The 23,799-nt window shown below is 47.8% G+C and overlaps 1 protein-coding gene across 1 annotated transcript in view; it reads left to right on the forward strand.

Moving 5' to 3' along the window:
• The window catches only part of LOC149338183 (uncharacterized), a 157,330-nt gene that overhangs the window by 44,217 nt on the left and 89,314 nt on the right, over positions 1-23,799 (forward strand). Inside the window, exon 7 of the mRNA XM_089550282.1 lies at positions 12,996-13,096. Within this exon, the coding sequence (XP_089406408.1) occupies positions 12,996-13,096 (101 nt within the window). The remainder of the gene's footprint in view (positions 1-12,995; positions 13,097-23,799) is intronic.

The raw sequence follows: 23,799 nt of genomic DNA on the forward strand, positions 1-23,799 counted from the left end.
CTAACGCACAATAAACGGAGCTCCAAAGCATTCTATTCCCTTGATGTCCATACAATGATTAATATGCCAGCTATTAAAAAGTGCACCTTTCTAATCGCAAGTACCTAAGTCGCGAGTACCTTTCAAAGACCGCGGCAGCTTTGACCAGTGGCATGTAAGACAGCCACATATTTCACCAGTCGCAATCAATAAGTCCTGTTCGGTGAAGGCCGGTACGGGTGTATATTAAACCCGAAGACATCTTCCTTTTATTTGCAACACTTGCTTTGTAATATTTATGCCAGTTATCAGCATCATTATAAGCCTAATTAAGTCCACTGCAGGACAAAGGCCTCTTCAATATCACTCCAAGTTATGATGTCCTAAGCATCTACAATTGTTATTACCTCCCGACATTACCAGAAAGTATTTCCCTTTGTCGAAGCTTGGGCCATTCTGCAAGCATTATGGAACAAGCTGAGTGAGATGCATATGTGAAGATGCTACTAAAATTTCCGAGGACAATATGGCAAATAAAGTGTTGAGAGGCGAAAGCTGAGGACACTATGCCGTGACGACTTACGTTGAATGTAACGTCACACCGTTCCCGTGGCTATATCGATAACCAAATTGTACATCTTTCGGGGATCTTAAGTGTTAATTACGCTTAATTACACATTTGTCCATCTAATTTGGCGCAAATGTCGTGTTTTCCCGACTATTCTGTGACAGTTTTCACTATGCCGTAAGGACTTCTGGTGGATGTGACGTCACACCGTTCCTACGGCTATATCAACGTCTTAGAATGGAAAGTTGGGCGAGTTGGTATACGTTCATTTTGGGTGAAAAAAACAGCGCGAAAGGGACGGAAGACAAAGATGAAGGAAACCACACGGTTTCCTTCATCTTTGTCTTCCGTCCCTTTCGCGCTGTTTTTTCCACCGAAAATGATATCAACGTCTGCGTTATTTCGATGCAATTTTGACATTCTTGATTATAATTAAATAACTAATTACTCTACAGTCATCATACGTGGCTTCTAGGTTCATTTTTTCTATCTGTATCTGAAGCAAGCATTAGTTTTCTCTTATTTGTTCAGTACGCGATTTAACACGTTGCCGAAGGTGTGAAACCTTTTGCTAACGGACGACAGTATGAGTCCTTTAAGGATTTCGCCTTAATATATTGTTACTCCCGTTAAATCACAACGTACAAAGCCTCCCCGGTTCAACAGGCCAGGAACACGCGGCACAGCTGCATGTTCGTAGCAAAAAACAGTACAGCGGATGCATAGATATTTTCATCTATAGCGAAAGCAATCAAACTTCACTGACGTAAGGTATTAAGAGGTCTGCGTTGGGAATGGCTGGTGATAGAAGGCAATCTGGATTTCCTGATGACGTTGCCTTGGCAAGTAACACAGGTGGAGGATTGGAGAGCATATTTGAGGAAGTAGCGCAGAAAAAAACTGATGGGCCTGAATACAATTTGCACAAAACTAAGCAATGCTTGAGATTCTCGGAACGAAAAATCGTTCTTGGATAGGCATCAATCGTTTGAAGTGGGGTGCGAATGCATGTACTTAGGGCACATAATGGCATCAGATCCGGATAACGACAGTGAAGTGTAAGAATACGTCGCTGCCTCATTTCACTCCCTGCCATGGTATACTTGAAAAAAAAAACGGAGACTAAGGTGATTGGCCTGTGCTTTTTAAAGTCCTTGACGTAAGTTTTCTTGTGGATTGAGATCAATTCAGCACTGTTCCAACACTCTGATGATCACGAAGTATGAGGGTTGCGTATACACGGTGGCAAGTTTTTTGCGACAAAGGCCCCACCGCAAATCTGGAGTTACTTGATCCTGATTTGCCTCTTTTCCCCTTTTTATTGGTTGCATAGATTTTCTCGCTTCCCCCTTTGCTAGCTAGCCTAGCAGTGGTGTTCGGAGAAATAACGTATAATTAATGGGCTGTCAAGATAGGAGGAAAGGAGCATTTAAGTGTTAAGCGGGCGGACGTATGCTTTGCGGTAATTTTTTACAGGATTCGCAGAAACTGTATGTGGGATTCCCGATTAGTTAGGATAGAGCTGGCAAATAGACGAGTTCTACAGCAATAACCAGAGGATCACTGTTACCGTAGTGAAGATAAATGTACACGCAAATGTGCGGCTGTAGGGGCCCATGCACTTGCATCCAGTCCTGATATCCCGGTAGTTGGCAGGTTTCATGAACAGAAGCAAATCGCAATGAGTTGAGTAAAAAGCGCCACATGGTACTGACGCTGACTTGATTGCAATGCTAGACGAGAAGCAGGCAGGCCACCAGGGAGTCGGGTCTTTGGCATCCGTTTTATGAATCGCAACGGGCAGTTATTTAACTCAAGAACTGAAATTCTTCTGCATTAATGAATACTTTCGTCAGTCAGCGGCATAATCAGAAGTGGCTTTGCAGAAGCCAGAACTGAGCAAATAAAAGTGAAAGACTTCGTATCGTGCAAGAATCCTGGCATAGGGGTGCTGTGCTGTGTGGAGTTTAGAGGCGCATGAGCATCTACGGGTATCATGCACCAACTAAGGGTATAGAAAATTCCTTTGTGTAGGATTTGGTAGAATAGGTTTTAGGCAATGGAGGTGTAGAGGCCCTAAAATTTAATGTTACTGCATAGTGATAGCACAGGAGCGAAATATTTCAAATATATAAAAGTACAAACTTGCAACAGGGTCAGCTTACCTTATCAAGCTTCTTGGCTCTGCAAAGATCTCGAGGCTCCCGGCAAACCAAATAAGGACCTCAGACTTCTAAGGAATGGCAAGGTGTCTGAGGTGTATCAAGTGAAGCACATCATCTTCAGTAGCAGGATCCTGATTGCGCGCACTGCACGACAAATGCTTATTCGATATCCCTCCAGTTAACACTGTCCTGTGCGACCGGCGTCCACCCCATCCCGGCACTCTCCTTAATATCAAGTGCTTAAATAACTTTCTGCCGCACCCTGCTACAATTCCGTTCGATTCCTTTCACGCGAAAGTTTCGTCTCTTGTTGCCTTTTATTCCGATACGATTCGGGACCCGGCCCAGTTAAGTTTTCTCCTTGAGCTCCGGCAGTATTATGTAGTCTATGAGGTCACCAAGTACCGGATTAATTGTATTTATAATGTGAAGACCTGTGAATATGCTTATGAAGTTTGTTCAAATAATATTCATCATGAGATTGACGTTTTCTATTTTTCCTTCTGCCTTCACTTCACTTCACTTTCACTTCACTTTATTTTCCTTAAAGACCCTTTCCAGGGTGTTACATAAGGGGTGGGGTTTACAAAATGCAGGAATCAACAGTGCTTGAAAATGATGATGAACATGTTATGGCAGCAATATTATGGGGAAGGCCGTTCCAGTCAGCTGCTGCACGAAAAAAAAATGAGTTGGCAAAAACAGTGGTACGGCCACGTGGACGCAAAACTTGAAGAGAATGACCGATGCGATGGGACCTGCGTTGTGGAAGTGCGCAAATGTATGGTTCTTGTTTTAGTGGTGAATAAAAGAACTTGTGAAACAGGACAAGACTGGCTATGCGACGGCGACTAGAAAGATTAGCTAGACCTGACTGAGATTTGAGGGATGATATGCTCACGTCGTACGAGTATGAGGAGTGAATGAATCTGATAGCCCTGTTTTGAACAGCTTCGATAGCGTGTGTTAAATATTCTTGATGAGGGCTCCAGATGGGTGATGCGTATTCAAGTTTAGTTCTAACGAATGAGATGTACGCTTGTAGTCTTACGTGTTGTGGGGCTTCCCGTAGGTGACGTTTTAAGAAACCTAGTGTTTTATTAGCAGATGATATCAGGTTAGTCACGTGCAAACGCCAAGATAAATCATTAGAAATGGTGACTCCTAAGTATTTATATGACTGGACGAGGTCAACTGGGTTATTGTAAACTGTGTATTTGAAAACAAGAGGATTTCGACGGCGGTGAAAGGACATGCACTTGCATTTGTTAGAGTTGAGCATCATCATCCACTGGGAGCACCAGTCTTGCACATGGCGCAGGTCTGCCTGAAGGGATTCTTGGTCAGAATGGTTAGTGACTGAGCGATAAATGACGCAATCATCGGCGAACAAGCGGATGTGACAAGAGACATACTGGGGTAAATCATTAATGTATATGAGGAATAACAAAGGACCGAGAACAGAACCCTGTGGGACGCCAGAGGTTACAGGAAGCGGGTTGGAAAGTTGGTTATTAATGACGACGGACTGAGAGCGATGCGTGAGGAAAGCTTTAATCCATGCAATTATGTTCGGATGTAGGTTCAGCTGGGAGAGTTTAAGAAGCAAGCGTTGATGAGGTACTTTGTCGAATGCCTTAGCGAAATCTAAGAAAATGGAGTCAGTTTGCAGGTTAGTATCAAGGTTGGCGTGAATATCATGTAGAAAAATGGCTAGTTGTGTTTCGCAGGAGAACCCCTTGCGAAATACATGCTGTGATGGATGGAAGAAATTATTTGAATCCAAAAATTGCATGATTTGAGAGTAAATGACATGTTCCATGATTTTGCACGGTACACTTGTTAATGAAATGGGGCGATAATTAAGAGGTGAATCAGTACTACCTGATTTGTGGAAGGGAACGACCTTCCCCACTTCCCAGTCGTCTGGAATGGTACCTTCGGAGAGTGATTGCGAGAACAATGAACAAAAAATGCTGCAACAGACTGATTTAGTGTTTTTCAGGACCTTTGAATTGATTTCATCTATGCCGGAGGCCGAGGAATTGTTAATTTTGTCGATTATGCACGAAATTCCATTACTGTTCAAACAATGTAACTTTCGGCACTGAAGAGAGATGCGCACATTTGAAATCCTGATGTTTCTCCCCAATTCCTTTCTATCAGTGGGATTCCTGCGTAAACATCTGGTTTTGAACCGGGATTAGAAGAGTCCGTAAAGCTACTGTATTTCTATCGCGTGCAAGGAATTCTTTTACGATCTGTTGTCGTCGAGTTTGCGTTTTGCGGAGCTGCGTAAGAGTGAAATCGCAGATTTCAGGAAAATTGCACCATGGTGGTAGTGGATCGCGTCTTTGGGACAGGTCAGGTAATGTGGCCTGTGTATCGAGATTCTGGCACATCTCTGAATCCCAAGACCAGTGGCCTGTAGCTTGAGGTCTGTTGTTGAATAGTATTTGAGAAGGACAACTCATGACTACAATGTGGTAGTGACCTCACTTTAAGGATATGTTCTCAAGTGAGAGCAGTTCTAATTTCAAATGGTGGTCCATTTGTTTGTTCACAGAGGTGGACTATGGAAGATGTCCTGTATACATTGCACTGAAGGCGCAGGCCTGAGTTTTGCATTATATCTAATTTTGTTATGTGCGATGATCTTGCTGAGCCGTACAGAACGCGCCAATACTCTCAGAAGAATGGTACCAAAAAGGGATAAAAATGCAGAATACATCTTCTGTCAGACCCCGAGAGCTTACGTGGGAGCACTTCAAGTAGGTTCAGATATTGAGAGGCTTTATTTTTCAGCTTCTTCAAGTGCGGTAGGGATGCGAGTTTCCTTTCAAAGTTTGCGGGAAAAAATAGATGTTCTTATTTTATTGGAATAAAGGGTTCACTAAAGTGTAGTGTGGCATTATTCTGCAATGCTCGTTTGAGCAAAAAACAACATCTACTGTTTTTTGCAAAAATTTAAACTGATTTCTATCTGCTCAACTTGCTGAACTGTTTAATATAGGCTGTATCTGTCTCTCATAGGATGATAAGCTGGAGCAGGTGCACGCAATTAGAAGCTCATAGACATACACGGAATACATCATGGAATTTGGAATTATTTGTTTCCATGGTTTTTACGTTTTAAGGCGGTCAAGATGGTCACTTATTGAAGATGCTCTTTTAAATCCATACTGGTGGACGTCCCGAAGCTAGCAGGATTCGAGGATAAACAGTCGCCTAATATTGACTACACTTTTGAAAAAGTTTGCAAAACAAGTTGCGACAGCTATCGACGTAAAAAGGGGGTTGGAGGTTTATCATGTTTGAGGAGTGGCAAAATAGCTGCTTTTTTCAAGCCTCCGGGATATTTCCCAGCATTGTATTGTAAAAGATCTGCAGAGTGCCTCTACGGCCGGTACTGAGTGATGGGCCAGCATTTCATTATATATCTCTACAAGGCCGGGTTCACTCTGTTTAGCGGCGTACAGTACTCTGTGCATTTCTTGGAGTGTAATTGTGGATTTCTTGAAGCGTGATTGGGTTATGGCAAATCCGTTTCTACTGCTATTTGTTCAATGAGTGTTTCTTGGCTGTATTCTTGAGCTATAATTAAAAGTGACGTGTTTAGTGTGAGGAACTGTAAACTGCACGATATGTTCTGTTAGTATATCTGCCTGGTCATGAATTCTTCTTTGGGTATTAGGGCTCTTCAGAAAAGGAATTGTGAATTGGAAGAAGGTTTCATTTAGTTTGCGAACTTGTTCCCACAATTCTTTAGATGTGACTGTAATATTTATGGATTAGGTAAAGTTCTGCCAGGCAGTTTTCTCAGCATTGCGACATGTATGCCGTGATTTTGCTCTGGTCTTTTATCATTTGTAAGTATTTCCTGTGTTGAGTATTGTCGAAAAATTCCTCAGCCTTTATTATGTCCAGTTTTTGTTTCTCGACGATGTTGTCTATGTCAAAATTTCTGGTTTTGCGTGAAAATTTATTAGGACGGCGTAAGCGCTCGGCGCGTGGCAGCTGAAATTGAAGGCTGTGAATATTCCATTGAGTTTGTGGTCGCTGACAATGGAAGAAAATATTTTACCACGGCTGGTATTTTCTCCAAACAGTGACCAGCCGGATCAGTGCAGCTTTGAATGGCGAGGTTTACTTGGAATGATTGATGGTGGGGATCAAAAGTTAATTACCACACGAAGGTGATTCCTTGTGGCTTGTGATGACCATCTCATTTAAAATCAGTAAAGAACAGATAGTGAGCTACAAACAGGCCTGTGCGGCTCATTCTTACAGAGCTTGGAGAGCAGTACGTGGAGTTCCCTCTATTGAGCAGGCAGACGTGACTCTACACACGGAGGTTCTAAAATACGACTCTAGTGCCCGTTTCCTCACTTCCCCAAATACCAGCAGGGGATTGATTTCCCCAGCTACCCGTTATGGCTCTGGCAGACGTTCTGAATGTGCTTCTAAAGGGTGGAACCACGTGTACAGAACATATTGCGATTGTTTCAAAGCGAAGGATGGCGACTGCAACAGCTCCACACTTGGTATGCAGTTTGATTTCGCGAGCTGCAGTGCCCTTCCTAACCACGATAGAAGCACCTCCAGAGCACCTACACTCTTCCTCAAGGTAGCAACGAAAGGCTATATACTTTTCAGAATGTTTATGTGCTGTCGTCCTAAACTGGTATAAAACAAAAAAACACCGTGAAAGTTAGTTAATAGAATCTGTTACATCACTGTAGCTTCTTTATAAGACCGCTACAGTTTTACTGGATTAAAATTGCCATTTTCTTTGTTTTTGTTTGAAAGGTTTATCAGAAAACTGTTTGTCTTCTAGGGGGTCTGTTATTCTGGGCCTTACTTTGGTACAACTCTCGAGTGAGCTGCGCTACCCTAGTGGGACGGACGTGCTAGGGGCTATATCCATCACCTCTAAGGAGGCGGTCGAAGCGCACGAGGAAAGCGCGCATATGCAGGTTTTGAAGCCTGCCTGGAGGGGCAGCTATCCGTAGACTCAAGGGACGGCCAAACCATCTTAGGGGATGAGAAGGCAGCTTTCGCTGTTGTCGCATTTGGACAGCGCCGCTGGTGACCCGGCAAACCGGGCCCTGGGCAAGAGGTGGATCGCAGTGTGACAAAGGCGATGCATTAGAAAGTGAAAATCTTTTCGGTGAATCTTTGAATGAAATACTGTCCTTTGTGTTCAGTGTTATTATTCCGCTTTCCATCTTCCATGATGGGCAAGACGTGGTATAAGCAGGTTGTTCGACTGCGTAGTTTGTGCAGTGCGGAGACGCTTCTGAGTTCTCTGATTTGTCTTATCTTTTGATGCACATTTAGCGCATGTTTGGCGGCCGCAGCATCTATGGGAGCCAAGGCCAAACCCCACGGCAATTAAAACACTTACGGGGACTTGGAATGTAGGTATGGTCGCATATTCCATCATAGTCAACTTCAATAGATTCATGGAGGGTGCTGCAGAGGAAAATGAGTAGAAGGTACTTGCTATTTTTCTGTAATCTTTTCGCGTTTTATCCGGTGTACGTTTTCGACATTCTTTCAGTGTGGCCCTATGGCATGGCTTTTCTGTGAGCTGGAGAAAATCTGTGACATTACGTGGCATACTGTATACAAGGATGGGTGCGCGATGTAAAGAATGTGCCCGGTGGATCCAAAATTTGGGAGTTCTGCATGATGCGTGCTAACTTTGAATTCGGCGATAGGTCACCACTTCCTAGTTTTGTTACCTCGCAAGCGAGGCCCAAGGCATCCCTCAGAGTCTTTCAGGCTACAAATAAGGATATCTTTCTGTCTGGTTGCTGCGTTATTTCACTGTGAATCACATGGTATTTTTGAAACGTTTCTCGTTTTCACGTGATTAACTGAGCTGTTACTTCGGTTTGTCATTTTTTGGGAGAGCGATCGCTTTGTGGAAAAAGGAGAGTCACAAATATATGTATCGTTCGGCCATGGGGCCAGCCCAGTAAGAGAACGGGACAAGAACTTGCTAGGAAGTCCTGCCCCGCACCAGCTGTATCCGACTACTATAACCAGATAGGGGCTAACTCAGGGTAGCTACTCCGCACAAGCTTAACTCCAGCCGCCAGAAAATCAAGGAATGACCAAGGAGGCGGAGAGGATAAAAAAGTTGTGAGAAAGGGATAGGGAATTGAAAGATGGAGAGTCTCGACAGCCAATTTCTCCCTGTCGGGTAAGCCGGCATGCGTCGCTTACAAACATTTGGGGCCAAATTGGTGCGTTGCCTCCACCAAGGGGCAGTAAAAGTCCAAGCACTCGGTATCTGCTCAACCACCAGGATTCTTTTTTCCGGAGTCGGCGGTGCCACGCATGGGTAAGTGTGGGTGCACAGGTCCGTGGTGACGCACTGCTCATCAGCATCATCAGCATCACTGCGCGTGCTTGGGAAACCGTGGAATCACAACTCACCACAATCTGCTTCCTGCAGATGCCCCTGCAGTGCGACCTAGTGGAGGAGAGGAAAGTGCAAACATTTTTGACGGGAAGGTGACATGTTTTCGCTTGACTTTCATTAGAACAAAGTATACTTGAATTTTAAGAAATGGGCAGTCCGCATAAACATTTTTGCGGAACACTTCAAGCTGCCGAGGAACAATCCAGTGCTAGAAACCAGGCTTCAGGGAGAATTGAAAATTCTCTTTTTTCTCTCGTTATTTCTTTACGAAAACTTCTAGCAGAAAGACAATTACCATTTATTTACATTACGTGTGGAGAACGTATAACATTACAGCGGCGAGGGCACTTTGGCCACCTCTGGGCTCGAACATGAAACCTAAAAAGATCCCGACTCACAAGGCTGCAGACTCCTGTAGACACGCATATTATGGTTGGTTTAAAAGTCGACTCCTGACCGATTCCTTACGCAAGTTACCATTAGCAGTTCTCTTCTAGATCGCCACCAGATTTGAACGCGACCGGTCCAGAACTTGTGGGACAATACGGGGGCCCAGCATGTTTGCGGTGAAAATGCGTCACCGGGCATGATATTGTATCGTCTCCCGGGGAGTGTATGTAAGGCAAGCCAAGTATCTCGCTTGTCGAATCACTTCCTCTTTGGTCACGACCATTTCTGTCAACAGTTTCTTTGTGGCGGCATCTTTCTCGTTGAAGTTGCGCTTTCATTGTCACAGGCATCTTCATTCATGAAACCTCGGCGCTTTCTCAGGGATGGGCTCCTTATGCTTATCGCTTATAGCCCCGTCTGCCATTATTTCTGCTGATGGCAACTTACAGCAGTCTCACCCAGTGAAGCCAACTAGTGGACTTTTTAACCCGAAGTGAATATATTTTAACGTACTAAATGCGTAAATTATGTGCATGTTTAATGTAGCGTAAACAATTCCTAGGATATTTTTACTGGAATTTCTTGTATAATAAATAAACTGAGTGGTCAAAAGTTGTATTTTTGAGATATTTGTAAGAGTGTTCAAAATGTTACTCCTAGCTTAGTTAAAAAGAGTTCACACTAAAATTCGAGCCTAGGGACGAAAATGAAAAATTAATATGAAATTAACAGAATGTTCTCAACTTATTTTTCCACAGCCTTCTTTGCTAAGGGATTGAGGAAAAAAGGTTGTAATGAAACTGCTTTCCAAAAACAATAATGAACAATTCTTGCAACATTACAAATAATTACTGCAAACAAGCGTTTTACATAGAGCTACCAAAAGCCTCCGAATACGCTATCATAGTACACTCTTAATAATTACTTATGGTGTGCCGTCGGCCGCAAAAGTGGAGGATCTGCGATGCACGGAGGAGCGAAGAAAAACCGCATTGCTGCGCCACCTGCTGCCACAAAGCGCGATGTCGAGGCTCACGACACGCCTGGTGCGGCACTGCCGCGTGTGAGCGTCCGCACCCCGCACTCTGACGGCAGATTGCGCAGCAATGCATTTTTCCTTTGCTTCGCCATGCATCGCAGATCCCACAAGCTATTGCGGGCGACAGTACATCGCGTCGCAAATAGCATTTATTTCTTTAGAATACCAAACGGAATATGCTCCACAAAAGTAATATTCATGAAATCTGAAGCCCATCAGCACAGGCGCACTGCGTGAAAGTATTTTAGGACCGCTTCTTTTCTCTTTGCGCATAAATTATTTACGGACTCGAATAACGAAACCGCACATATATCGTTTCTGTTGCGCACGTGGGAGCACTTTGTTACAGTTAACTTTATAAACGTTTAAAAATTAGGCGGAGAAACATTATACCTGTTTTTAGTGTAGACGAAGGCAAATGGCCTAAGAAAGGAACAGTTACTGTGCCCGGGATGTCTGTTGGCACAGGAAGGATATAAAGAGTTGACTAAGTTTTAGAGGCGAAATTCTTAAACAATTTAATTAGGGGCCACCAGGTAAATTGAATCCATAGGAAACTTTTCAGAACCACAGGCGTACTAAGCAAACCTAAATACACGCTATTCAAACCCAGAAAACTGTTATTCTATAATTCGGCAATTCTAGCCGAGTTCATTTACGGGTATTTAGTGTGGAGAACATGTGCTAGAAAATTTAGATAAGCTATTGTTACTACAAACAGATAATAATGATTCCGATTGTTCACTTCTTTTACCATGCTACAGAGCATTTTCAAAGATGCTGAATAATTAAAATAGTCTGTATTTGAACGTCATTTAGAGTGGTCATTTTGCCAGTCTACAAGTGAGAATAAGAATTTCCAAATGATTTAGACATTTAAAAAGATAGCGATAGTTTGTTCCGACAGCCCCTAGCTCTAAATTAGAATCTATTAGTGACACTTTCCCAACGCTTTTAAATAAGTTAGACGTGAGCGGGACTGTTGAAAGAATGTGTGAATAAGTTGACAAGCTGCTGTCATCCTTGTGTGTTTTATCCTTATGTGTAGTTTCATTGTGTTCAGTGAGCTATTTTTTTTCTTGTTCGTTTGTTTTTGAAAAGCGTTCGCGCATTTCCTTCACTTTTACTCCGATCTGCATTTATACTTGCTACCGGCTGCCGTGGTGGCTCAGTGGTTATGCTGCTCGGCTGCTGGTCCGAAAGGTGCGGGTTCGATCCCGGCCGCGGCGGTCGAATTTCGATGGACGCGAAATTCTAGACGCCCGTGTACTGTGCGATGTCATTACACGTTAAAGAGCCCCTGGTGGTCAAAATTTCCGGAGCCCTTCATTACGGCGTCTCTCATAGCATCGAAACCCCATAAACCAACCAACCTATACTTGTGACCTGCAAATCCCTGAAAACGAGATTTATTTATCCCTCTACACTGTACACGGTCGGCCAATTCTAGCCTGAACAGTGCTTCAGGCAGCCGGCACTCCGCGCAGTAGCTCTGTCTGGCGTCTGAGGAACTAGCGCGCAGGCGCAGTGGAAACAATAGGTGTGGCTTTCGGCGCGTGGTATGCTACAGAGCGCCAGCACTGCAGGATTGAGCTCGCCTTGCTGTGAAGTTCCTTTTCGCATTGAGCGCGCAAAGCGCCCGGGTGATACAGTTTCCCGTACAAAAAGCTTAGAAACACAGCAATCCCGCGTTCTTGACAGCTGCATCCACGGGGGGCAAAGGCTTATTGTTTCTTCTTGCAATCAACACGTAATAAAAGGCTGATACGGAGAAAAACTTCGTCCAAGTGGGAGTTCAAGCTGTTTGTTTACTCGGAGTCTACCACAATTACTTAGCTGCAAAACTCTATAATCTATTCTCTCAATACTCTATAATAGCCGTGTACAATGTAGCAGTGGACGACCGTATAAATGTGCATTTGTGAACAGCTTGTAACCATGATTTCATTTATTTGCATAATGACCGCACGTGGTAATTCAACTAAAAATATGGAACTGACTGTATGTGAAACCCAATGCTAACGAAAGATGGGCAGTCACCCCGTTAAGCTCCTTTGGCGGAATCTTTTTGCAGCTGTCTCCGTCCTTTGCAAAAAACGACAGAGAAAAAAATTCATTTGATTCATGTGGCAGTTGTAGTTTTCCAGAGAAAGTTTAATTCTGGCTGATCTTAACTGGAGGATATTTATTTCTTTCAATTAAATATAATGACTTCATTCGCACTGATGAGCTCATTCTAGCATCAACAGCTCATGTCCCATAGAAACTGAAAAAAAAGGCATTTCACATAATAATCAGAGGTGGTTTCCCATTCGCATACTGCTTTTTCATTTTCGGCATTGAACAGAATTCGTGCGTAGTAAATAAATTTTCATGAGCTTATGATTAATTGGACACGTATTCTTCTCTGTCGTATAACAGGAAAGCCACCGCAGTGCTAGTAGCCACTAACGCCGTCAGCAGCACTCTGAAGCTGAAGACACCCGACGGTTTCAATGTGTCCTGGCTGGACGCTTCGAAACGTAAGAATCATAACAGCTTCCTATTATGGTGGCAATGACTTAGTAGACTATTGAAGCTTTCGTATTCTTAGTATTAAACGTCAAACTGCGCCTGGTGTTGGTTGCGCAGTCGTCGTCGATACGGAACCATATGTAATTACTGCTACTTGTAGAGAAACAGATTTTCTTAAAGCCCCACGCCATAATTCTGCTGCTCCACGCTTAAAGCTGGCAGTGTAGGTTCTTTAACCTCGATTGTATTGACCTGAGGAACCTTCTGCTGCTTTCGCCGCACAGTTCACAGCGAGGTAAAAAACACGCAGGTTTGACGAAAATTGTGCTCAAAAAGAGAAGTGTCACGAATTTTCGATTTCCCTGCGGCATAAAAACATCGGAACTCCGTGTCTCTTAGGGCGACCTCACTGCAGCAAATCAAGTGTGCTGCCACTATTTAGGAGCTTGCGAAGGCATCCCTGCCTACCAGGTAGAAGGGATTGGCTCTTTCTCGTAATGGGTGTCCCTATTTCGGCTAGAGATGAAAACAAATGTGTGCAGCCTGTCAGATTTCCAAATGAGTGGCGTATAATAGAATCAGCCAGTGAGTGGCCGTCCTACTTGTAAGGCCAGGGTCGAGTTGTAGAACCGGCAATAGCACACCACGGGAGTCATGCAGCCATTCAAAACAGGTCGTAAGGGGGCACAGTGTGGAGTGCGCATTGGGCCAGTACGCACTAAGGGAGGCTACGGAAACCTCACTAAGGAAGGCAAAGAAAAGCTCGGAAATTATGGCTGACTTAGCAGCACTGCCACTGATGGACCGCGGCAGATATCGGTGGCTCAGTGGTTATGGTGCTCGGCTGCTTACCCAAAAGACGCGGGTTCGATACCGGCCGCGGCGGCTGGAATTTCTTTGGAGGAGAAATTCTTGAGGCCCGTGTACTGTGCGATGTCAGTGCACGTTAAAGAACCCCAGGTGGTCGAAATTTCCGGAGCCCTTCACTACGGCGTCTCTCATAGCCTGAGTCGCTTTGGGACGTTAAACCCCATAAACCATAAACCTGATATAAGGCCACTCGCGGTAGGGCGTACAAAGGCTAATATTTAGCTCGCAGCGTCCTCTGCACTCATCGTACGTTTCCACTCGAAACCGACAGCTGTCATGATCGAATGGTCGTGCAGAGAAGTTGTTAAAAGAGGACTGCAGTTGTTGGTAGCCTTAGTGCTAGTCCGCACGACCAGCCCGGACCAGTCGGCTGCGCACCCACTAGCAAGCCACTTGGTCGACTCCGTCCGAAACTCCAACAGCCAATGCCAATCGAAAGCGCAGAGGACGGATGGCGGCACGTAGCGTGTAACAACAGAGTACTGAGCGAATACTTTATACAGCAGCCACATGTCCTGCGTCAACACGTGCTCAGCGGTGCCCAAGTGCTTTCGCAGGAGACACGCTCGCGTCAAGAGAGATGTTCGAAAGGCGGAGAACATGTCTGTCTGCTCGTTATCTCCTAGTCGAGCTGTGAGCCAACAAACGACACCTTTGGCGATGCCTGAAAGAGTGATTCTGCAAGGCAGCTTCCTAACCCTATTTCCTCCGTTTTCAGGCTTGCCTTGTCGTTATTATGCCTCAATATGCCTTCATCGCATCATTGGAGCGTCTGACTCCCGAGTTGCTAACTTTCTATATATTACGTATTATATTTTCCGGTGGTTGACGATTCCCGCGGAATGGAAAAAAAATACTACGTGAGCTGCCCGCTTGCGCACCGCAATTGCAGTGATCTGAGACGTTCCACCTTCCAACAAGCAGATGATTTAATCGGGTAGGCTACCGCTTAAAAGGTGACAGAGCAGCGCCACAGGCACTGGCTGTGCGATTTAAGCCAGGGCAAGCGATAATGTCTGCGTGGAATTGTGCTATCATTAACCGCTGCGAGCGAAGCATACTGCTGGGGTAAATCGCACAGCCAGAGCCTGTCGCTGTCCTGTCGCTGTCCTGTCGCATTTTAATCGGTAGCACACCCGTTTAAATCTTCTATTCGTTTATCGAGTGCGCATTTTAGAGCACTGCAATCCTTTTGTGCAAGCGGGTATATCACGGTTTTTTGTATTTCAAAGGCATCTCCAGTGAGCGGAATAAACTGATGTGTAATGTTAGAAAATCAAGAACTGTTGGGTCTAACCTTTTGTGGACCGCTCTAGAACTGTCTATTTGAAATGTTTTGTCGAACTTCATTGCTTGCCAGTTTGGTTAATTAATGTCTACTAATTGCGCAATTAATATGAATGCAAAATTATTGTGACTTGCTCCAGCAATTTGAGTTCGGTCGCGTCGTCTCAGAGTGCCTCGTTAATTTTTTAAACCATGGACAAAGTTAGCTGGCTACCCACTATAATAAGACCAACAAATTGGATAACACAAACGACGATACACTTTTCGTGTATCGTATATTTGAGACTGAATATACAAAAAATGCACAAGGTGACTCAGAGTGAAAATTAAAGAAATGAGTAAGCTACGAGGAAACAGGGCCGCCAGCAACGGCCATACACTCGGTAGGTAAAATGTGCCCTCATGGGCAAGGTTTCTTTTCTACCGGTGCTCTGCGTAGATCTCCTGTGGTCGAAGATATTCCGGACACCGCTGTTCTCGCGCCAATGTCTTTCATCCTCTCACTCCCTCCTTCCTCCTTTGACTCACAGCGCAGTTAAGTAGTTCACCTATTATTAAGACGTGCGTCAGAATGAAGCCGGCAGTCATCGAAACTAGGGTGAACGGGGTGAAAACTATGAAGGTTAGGTTACATGCAACATAAACACCTTCGGAAGCAGAGATGGGACAGCCGACACCCCAGCTCAAAGGGCAAAGCATGCTAGGAGAAATTCTCAGGTTCAGGATTCGGATCTCAGTAGCGACGCGTGGTTGTTCGTCTTCCACAATGTAACCAATTATCTTTGACCCTCATGGCACATTAATACTTTTCTGTTGATTAACACTGCAAATTAAAAAGATAGCAACAATTCTCTGCGCATTCCTCAGATTCGTTGACTATTGGTGTCCTTCTTATGAGTCTCATTACGAGCGCCACATTTCCCGCCCTTTTTCTCTTAAACAAATGTACACACATTTGCTGCACCTTTCATCTTCTTGTAGGCAACTTCATTTGTAATTTTAAGCCACTAGCGTGGTCGGCTAGTGGCTACTGAGCGTGAGGACACGACGTAGTACCTGCGGCAGCAGTAGTGATTTCATGGCACAAACGCAGAAGCCGTCGCTGTACTATGCTATGGCACTGCCGGATAATGAAGCGCAGCCTGCAGAAACAATTCAGCAACCATCCACTATGGTGCCTATTGCTTTCTATCTTCTTTTACATCGTTCTCATGCATATCCTCACAAGGGATTCGTCACAGATGCATTTCGGGTGTCCACCAATTATTGAGACAGCTACGGCACCCCTTCTTGTTTTCGGAGCCAATTTTTAAATTTCTCCATATAGCCCCTAAGCAGGGCATAGAATAATGATTCGAGCACAAAACAGAGTAAAAGAAGAGAAACCGGCGGAGTAGAGGGGTGTGGGATAATTTCAATTGTCCGGCTTTATTTAACATACAACACACAGGAGGCGGGTGCTTTTGCCCTTAGATAGAAACACAGACAGACAGACAGACAGACAGACAGACAGACAGACAGACAGACAGACAGACAGACGGACGGACGGACGGACGGACGGACGGACGGACGGACGGACGGACGGACGGACGGACGGACGGACGGACGGACGGACGGACGGACGGACGGACGGACGGACGGACGGACGGACGGACGGACGGACGGACGGACGGACGGACGGACGGACGGACGGACGGACGGACGGACAGACAGACAGACAGACAGACAGACAGACAGACAGACAGACAGACAGACAGACAGACAGACAGACAGACAGACAGACAGACAGACAGACAGACAGACAGACAGACAGACAGACAGACAGACAGACAGACAGACAGACAGACAGACAGACAGACAGACAGACAGACAGCCAGACAGCCAGACAGCCAGACAGCCAGACAGACAGACAGACAGACAGACAGACAGACAGACAGACAGACCATAGTAGAGAGAGGGTGCGGTAGATGGTCCTTGGCGATCACAAAATGAACAAAGGAGGGGAAAACCTCAGGTTGCTAGAGCCAACGTTTCGACAAGGGGACTTGTCTTCGTCTGGGCAAAGCGTTCATCATCGGCAGGGATTAAATAGGGCCTTCGCTCCGAGGCGGAAGGCCCCGGGGGTGGGGAAGGAAAGTGGTGTGGGAGGGGATGCGTGTCAGGAAGGGGAGGGAGGTGAATCATGATTCGTTAGGCTGCAATAGTGGAACAACTAATATCCGGGGGGTGTATAATGAACAAAAGGCTTTGAAGGGGCTGCGACGGGGGAAGGGGATGAGGCGCTGGGTGAACCTGCAAAACTCAGATAAAAGGATTAGTCAGCGTGGTACAGGGAAATGAGAACAAGGAAAAAAAAAGGCTGGCACTGGAAGGAGAAAGAAGGGGGCATTTCCATGGAAGGAGAACGCAGGGGGGGGGGGGGGGGAAATGGCTCGTGTTCAGAGAAAGCCAAAAAGTGGGGGCGGAGGGGGTAACAGGAGTGTCATGGTTTCCGAGAACTGGTAGCAGGGGATTAGGAGAAAAAAAAAGGTGAACAAAGGGAGAGGGTGACAAGGCCGGAAATGGGGTGGAAGATATGACGTGGGAAGGGTGCAAGGAGCGACAGTATACTTAAGTGAGGTTCTAGGAAATAGTCTGACCACGTGCAAGACATTTGTTAATTTAAAATTATGCTGACCCTGGAATGTACCTGAGAGATTCCAGGTTTCCTCTGGACATGTTAATCCCTGTTGGTTGCAGTGTTTTAAATTTGTGGATTAGGAATGCTTTTCTGTATTTTCTGTCCCTAGTCGATTTGAAGCCTGACTGAAGAATGAACAATTTGAGTTCGTCGAATTTGTGATGGCGTTGATTAAAATGGGTCGACACTGCCTTCTGTTCATTCCGTGTTGTGTCAGCCCGGTGCCCGTTTAATCTGGCACTCATTGTTTGTCCGGTTTCTCCGATATATTGTTTCTGGCCGTAGGAGCACTAGAGCATGTAGATAATATTGGACGATGTGCAGTCAAAACTGGTCTTTATATCGAAACTGAAATCGCTTGCCGTACTTTTAACCGTAGTGTCCCTTTATAAATGTTTGCATGTCTTGCATCTAGGTCGAGAGCATATCTTCCACCCCATTTCCGGCCTTGTCACCCTCTCCCTTTGTTCACCTTTTTTTTTCTCCTAATCCCCTGCTACCAGTTCTCGGAAACCATGACACTCAGTTACCCCCTCCGCCCCCACTTTTTGGCTTTCTCTGAACACGAGCCATTCCCCCCCCCTGCATTGTCCTTCCTTGGAAATGCCCCCCTTCCTTTCTCCTTCCAGTGCCAGCCTTTTTTTTTCCTTGTTCTCATTTCCCTGTACCACGCTGACTAATCCTTTTATCTGAGTTTTGCAGGTTCACCCAGCGCCTCACCCCTTCCCCCGTCGCAGCCCCTTCAAAGCCTTTTGTTCATTATACACCCCCCGGATATAAGTTGTTCCACTATTGCAGCCTAACGAATCATGATTCACCTCTCTCCCCTTCCTGACACGCATCCCCTCCCACACCACTTTCCTTCCCCACCCCCGGGGCCTTCCTCCTCGGAGCGAAGGCCCTATTTAATCCCTGCCGATGATGAACGCTTTGCCCAGACGAAGAAAAGTCCCCTTGTCGAAACGTTGGCTCTAGCAACCTAAGGTTTTCCCCTCCCTTGTTCATTTTGTGATAGACAGACAGACAGACAGAGTTTCGTTTCGTAGACATTCTCGCTGTGTTCCTGTTCGCCGGACTTCAGTCACCACTACGTTAGACAGACAGACAGACAGGCAGACAGACAGGCAGGCAGACAGACAGGCAGACAGACAGGCAGACAGACAGGCAGACAGACAGGCAGACAGGCAGGCAGACAGGCAGGCAGGCAGGCAGACAGGCAGACAGGCAGGCAGGCAGACAGGCAGGCAGGCAGGCAGGCAGGCAGGCAGGCAGGCAGGCAGGCAGACAGGCAGACAGGCAGACAGGCAGACAGGCAGGCAGACAGGCAGGCAGACAGGCAGACAGACAGACAGGCAGGCAGGCAGGCAGGCAGACAGGCAGACAGGCAGGCAGGCAGGCAGACAGGCAGGCAGGCAGACAGGCAGACAGGCAGACAGGCAGGCAGGCAGGCAGGCAGGCAGGCAGGCAGGCGGGCAGGCGGGCAGGCGGGCAGGCAGACAGGCAGGCAGACAGGCAGACAGACAGACAGACAGACAGACAGACAGACAGACAGACAGACAGACAGGCAGGCAGGCAGGCAGGCAGGCAGGCAGGCAGACAGGCAGGCAGGCAGGCAGGCAGGCAGGCAGGCAGGCAGACAGGCAGACAGGCAGGCAGGCAGGCAGGCAGGCAGGCAGGCAGGCGGGCAGGCGGGCAGGCGGGCAGCGGGCAGGCGGGCAGGCGGGCAGGCGGGCAGGCGGGCAGGCGGGCAGAGTTTCGTTTCGTAGACATTCTCGCTGTGTTCCTGTTCGCCGGACTTCAGTCACCACTACGTGACATCTGGTGGAGGTGCTAACGGATTTCCCTGTCGCCCTCACCCCTGGGAGCCGTCAGAGCAGCCCGAGCCGTCTCGAAGAAGATCACGCGAAAGCCGCCGGCGCCGTCCCCCCCGAAGGCGAAGGGCGAAGCAGCCGTCGTCTCCAGAGGTGTCCACCAGAATTCGGACTGCTCCCGGACCGCACACGAGCGAAAAAGGGCCCATCAACTTTGACTTCAGCCATGGCTACGACACCAGCCACCGTTATTTTACACCAGCCCCGACTGCCGCCCACGTTCCACGCTTCACCGGGCGAGGATCATGAGGAATGGCTGGAACAATTTGAGCGTGTCGCCGTGTTCCACAGTTGGGACGACCAGACTAAAATGAGCAATATTTTCTTCGCCTTGGAAGGACCAGCGAGAATATGGTTCGAGAACAACGAAGATTCTCTAGCGACGTGGGAATTATTCAAACGGGAGTTCCTGAGGGCCTTCACGAGCATCATCAGGAAAGAAAGAGCTCAGCTGCTTCTCCAGTCACGCATCCAACACCCGAACAAGTCCGTGACCGCATACCTAGAAGATATGAAACGCCTTTTTCGAAGAGTCGACCCTAACATGACAGAAGATAAGAAAGTGGAGCTTCTGATGCGTGGTGCTAAAGAGGCACTTTTTGGCGGTCTCAACCGGAATCCACCGACCACGGTTGCGGAATTCACCACTGAAGCAGCCGCCATTGGGAGAACCTTGGAAGCACGAGCCCGTCATTTTACTCGACAGCCCCAAGTGACCTCGACTGCCCTCTCGGCTGGCACAGCATTCGGAGGCAACCTGCGGGTTGTTATCCGCGAAATTGTACGAGAAGAGCTGCGTCGCCTGCTACCATCTTCCAACCAGCCTCAAGTCGCGACTCTTGAGGAAATCGTCCGTGAAGAAGTGCAGCATGCGCTGGGCACCCCGTCATCGTCGCCTCCTGCTGAAGCTCCAGCCTTAACCTGAGCCGCTGCACTACGCAGTCCTCAGCCTCAGCGCGAGAGCCGAAGTCCGCCTCTTCGACGTGAACCAGCTGTTCCCGAACGCCACCTCCCTGCCCCCGCCCGCCCAGCCTACGACCGACGCCCAAGCCCCAGGAAGTGCGACGCCTGGAGGACTTCCGATAACCGCCCTCTGTGCTTTCATTGCGGCGAAGCCGCTCATGTACTTCGCCACTGCCCGTACAGACGCATCGGCCTGCGTGGTTTTGCCATCGACGCCCCACGACCATTCCCCGGCCAGCGACCACGGGAAATCGACGACTACCTGCACAGAGGTTAGTACGTGTCGTCAAGCCGTCTTTCCCGCTCGCCGTCTCCGTCCACCCCACGTTTTGCATCACCCGGTCGCAGCTACGACGCGGCCGTCCGAGGAAGGTCCCCTAGCCCGCGTGGGGGAAACTAAACAAAGCAACCTGTGGAGGTCAGGTTGCTTGCCGAGGAAACGACGAAGATCCTCCAGCGACCACGCCGTTTGAAGACGCCGCACCTACTACGCCGACGACGCATGCAACAACAGCCTCGACCACGACGCGATCCGCCTTCAAAACGACGCCGTCATCAGGAAAAGCTTCTACCACACGCCCCACCTACAATTCACATATCCGACGAAGCCGTGACCCGACGCCGAAGACGACATGCAACGCCAGAGCCAGGACATCCGACTTAGAAGTCGTTATCGACGGCCGAAAAATTACCGCTCTAGTCGACACAGGAGCCCATTATTCGGTGATGAACGGACCGTTCGCTGCGCAGCTGAGGAAAGTAACGACCGCTTGGGACGGCCCACAATTCGCACCGCAGGGTGCCATCTCATTACGCCATCAGGACGATGCACAGCGCGAGTGACTCTCAAGGGACATCTATCCCGCGACCTTCGTAGTGCTACGGCAATGTTCCCACGAAGTGATCTTGGGCATGGATTTCCTTAATGAGCATCAGGCGATCATCGACCTGCGATCCAAGATGATCACACTTTCCACGGACGAGGCCATCCCGTCGATGAGAATTCCAGAACATCACGTTGCGCTCAGTGTCCTGGAGGAACAAGTGAGTGTCCCACCCCGCTCAAGCGTCATCATCATCGTAGGCGCCACGGAAGCGAGTGACACTGAAGCCATTATCGAGGGGAACATGCAGTTGCTTCTCGACCGAGGAATCGGCATCGCAAGAGGAATCGCACATTTCCGCAAAGGACAAGCCGAAGTACTGCTGACTAACTTCAGTGAAGAATACCGGCATGTTAACAGAGGAACGACGATTGTTTTCCTCGACGAAATATCCGACGTACGAGACTTTGCGCTCTCCGACCCATCCGTAGAAGATTCTTCTGACCAAGAGACCTCGCCCACTTTCGACGTAAACCCAGCCCTGCCCCAGAACAGACAAGACCAGATCCGCAATCTCCTTCGAAGCTACAGCGAGTGCTTCTCGTCATCTCTGAAGGTCCGACAAACGCCGATTGCCAAACATCGCATTGTAACCGGCCAGCACGCCCGACCTCTCCGCCAGGGCCCCTACCGACTGTCGCCGCGAGAACGACAAGCCATCCGGGACCAAGTGGAAGAAATGCTGCGCGACAACGTTATCCAGCCTTCAAAGATCCCCTGGGCGGCACCTGTTGTTATAGTGAGCAAGAAAGACGATGCACTTCGATTCTGCGTTGATTACCGCCGCTTGAACAACATCACAAAGAAGGACGTCTACCCCCTCCCCCGCATCGACGACACACTGGATCGGCTCTGCAACGCTCAGTATTTCTAATCGATGGACCTCAAGAGCGGCTACTGGCAAATAGAGGTCGACGGGAGAGATCGCGAGAAGACCGCATTCATCACTCCACATGGCCTCTTCGAGTTCAAGGTGATGCCGTTTGGTTTCTGTTCCGCACCAGCGACATTTCAGCGAGTAATGGATACAGTGTTGGCAGGCCTGAAGTGGCAGATTTGTCTGGTATATTTAGATGACGTCGTTGTTTTCGCCTCGAACTTTGAGGAGCACCTGAAAAGGCTTCGAACAGTACTAGGCGCAATCAAATCGTCCGGGATAACCTTGAAAGCAGAGAGGCGCCACTTTGCCTATGAAGAGTTGCTTTTTCTAGGCCACATTGTTAGCAAGGAAAGAGTACGCCCGGACCCGCAGGAAACAGCTGCTATCGCAAAAACCGCCACCGGCCCATAAGAAAGCTTTGCGCAGATTCCTCGGACGGTGCGCGTATTACGGACGATTTGTCAAGAACTTTTCGCGCATCGCCGAGCCACTGACCGACCTGTCAAGGACAGACGTGCCATTTAAATGGGAAGCGCCGCAAGTGGAAGCCTTCAACAAACTTCAGCGTCGTTTACAGTCCCCACCGATCCTCGCGCACTTCGATGAAAACGCCGAGACTGAAATTCATACCGACGCAAGTAGTGTGGGCCTAGGCGCTGTCCTCGTTCAGAAAATTGACGGAGTGGAGAAGGTCATCGCGTACGCTAGCCGTTCCCTGTCCAAAGCCGAAGCTAATTATTCGACAACTGAGGAGTGCCTTGAGATCATCTGGGCTACGTCGAAATTCCGCCCCTACCTGTATGGACGACCGTTCAAGGTGATCAGCGATCACCACGCACTGTGCTGGCTCGCCAGTTTGAAGGACCCCTCCGGCCGCCTCGCTCGATGGAGCCTGCGGCTCCAGGAGTTTGATGTAACCGTCGTTTACAAGTCCGGACGCAAGCACTCTGACGCCGACTGCCTGTCACGAGCCCCTGTAGATGCACCGCCGCCGGACGACGATGAGGACGCCTTCCTGGGACCCATCAGCTCCAGCTCTCTTGCACAACAGCAACATTCGGACCCCGACATATAATGCCTGATCGAATACTGGGAAGGTAGGGTTTCTTCACCCTCCGCCTCTTTCAAGCGAGGATTGTCTTCGTTCTGTTTACAGAACGATGTCCTCGTGAAGAAAAACTTTGCAGCGAACAAGACAGCCTACCTCCTTGTTGTACCTGTCAGTCTGCGCGGAGAAGTTCTACAGGCCTCACACTATGAGCCGACAGCTGGACAT

This window comes from Amblyomma mixtum, chromosome 6, assembly GCF_055824585.1.
Source record: "Amblyomma mixtum isolate Tamu chromosome 6, ASM5582458v1, whole genome shotgun sequence".
In the NCBI taxonomy this organism is placed as follows: Eukaryota; Metazoa; Arthropoda; class Arachnida; order Ixodida; family Ixodidae; genus Amblyomma; species Amblyomma mixtum.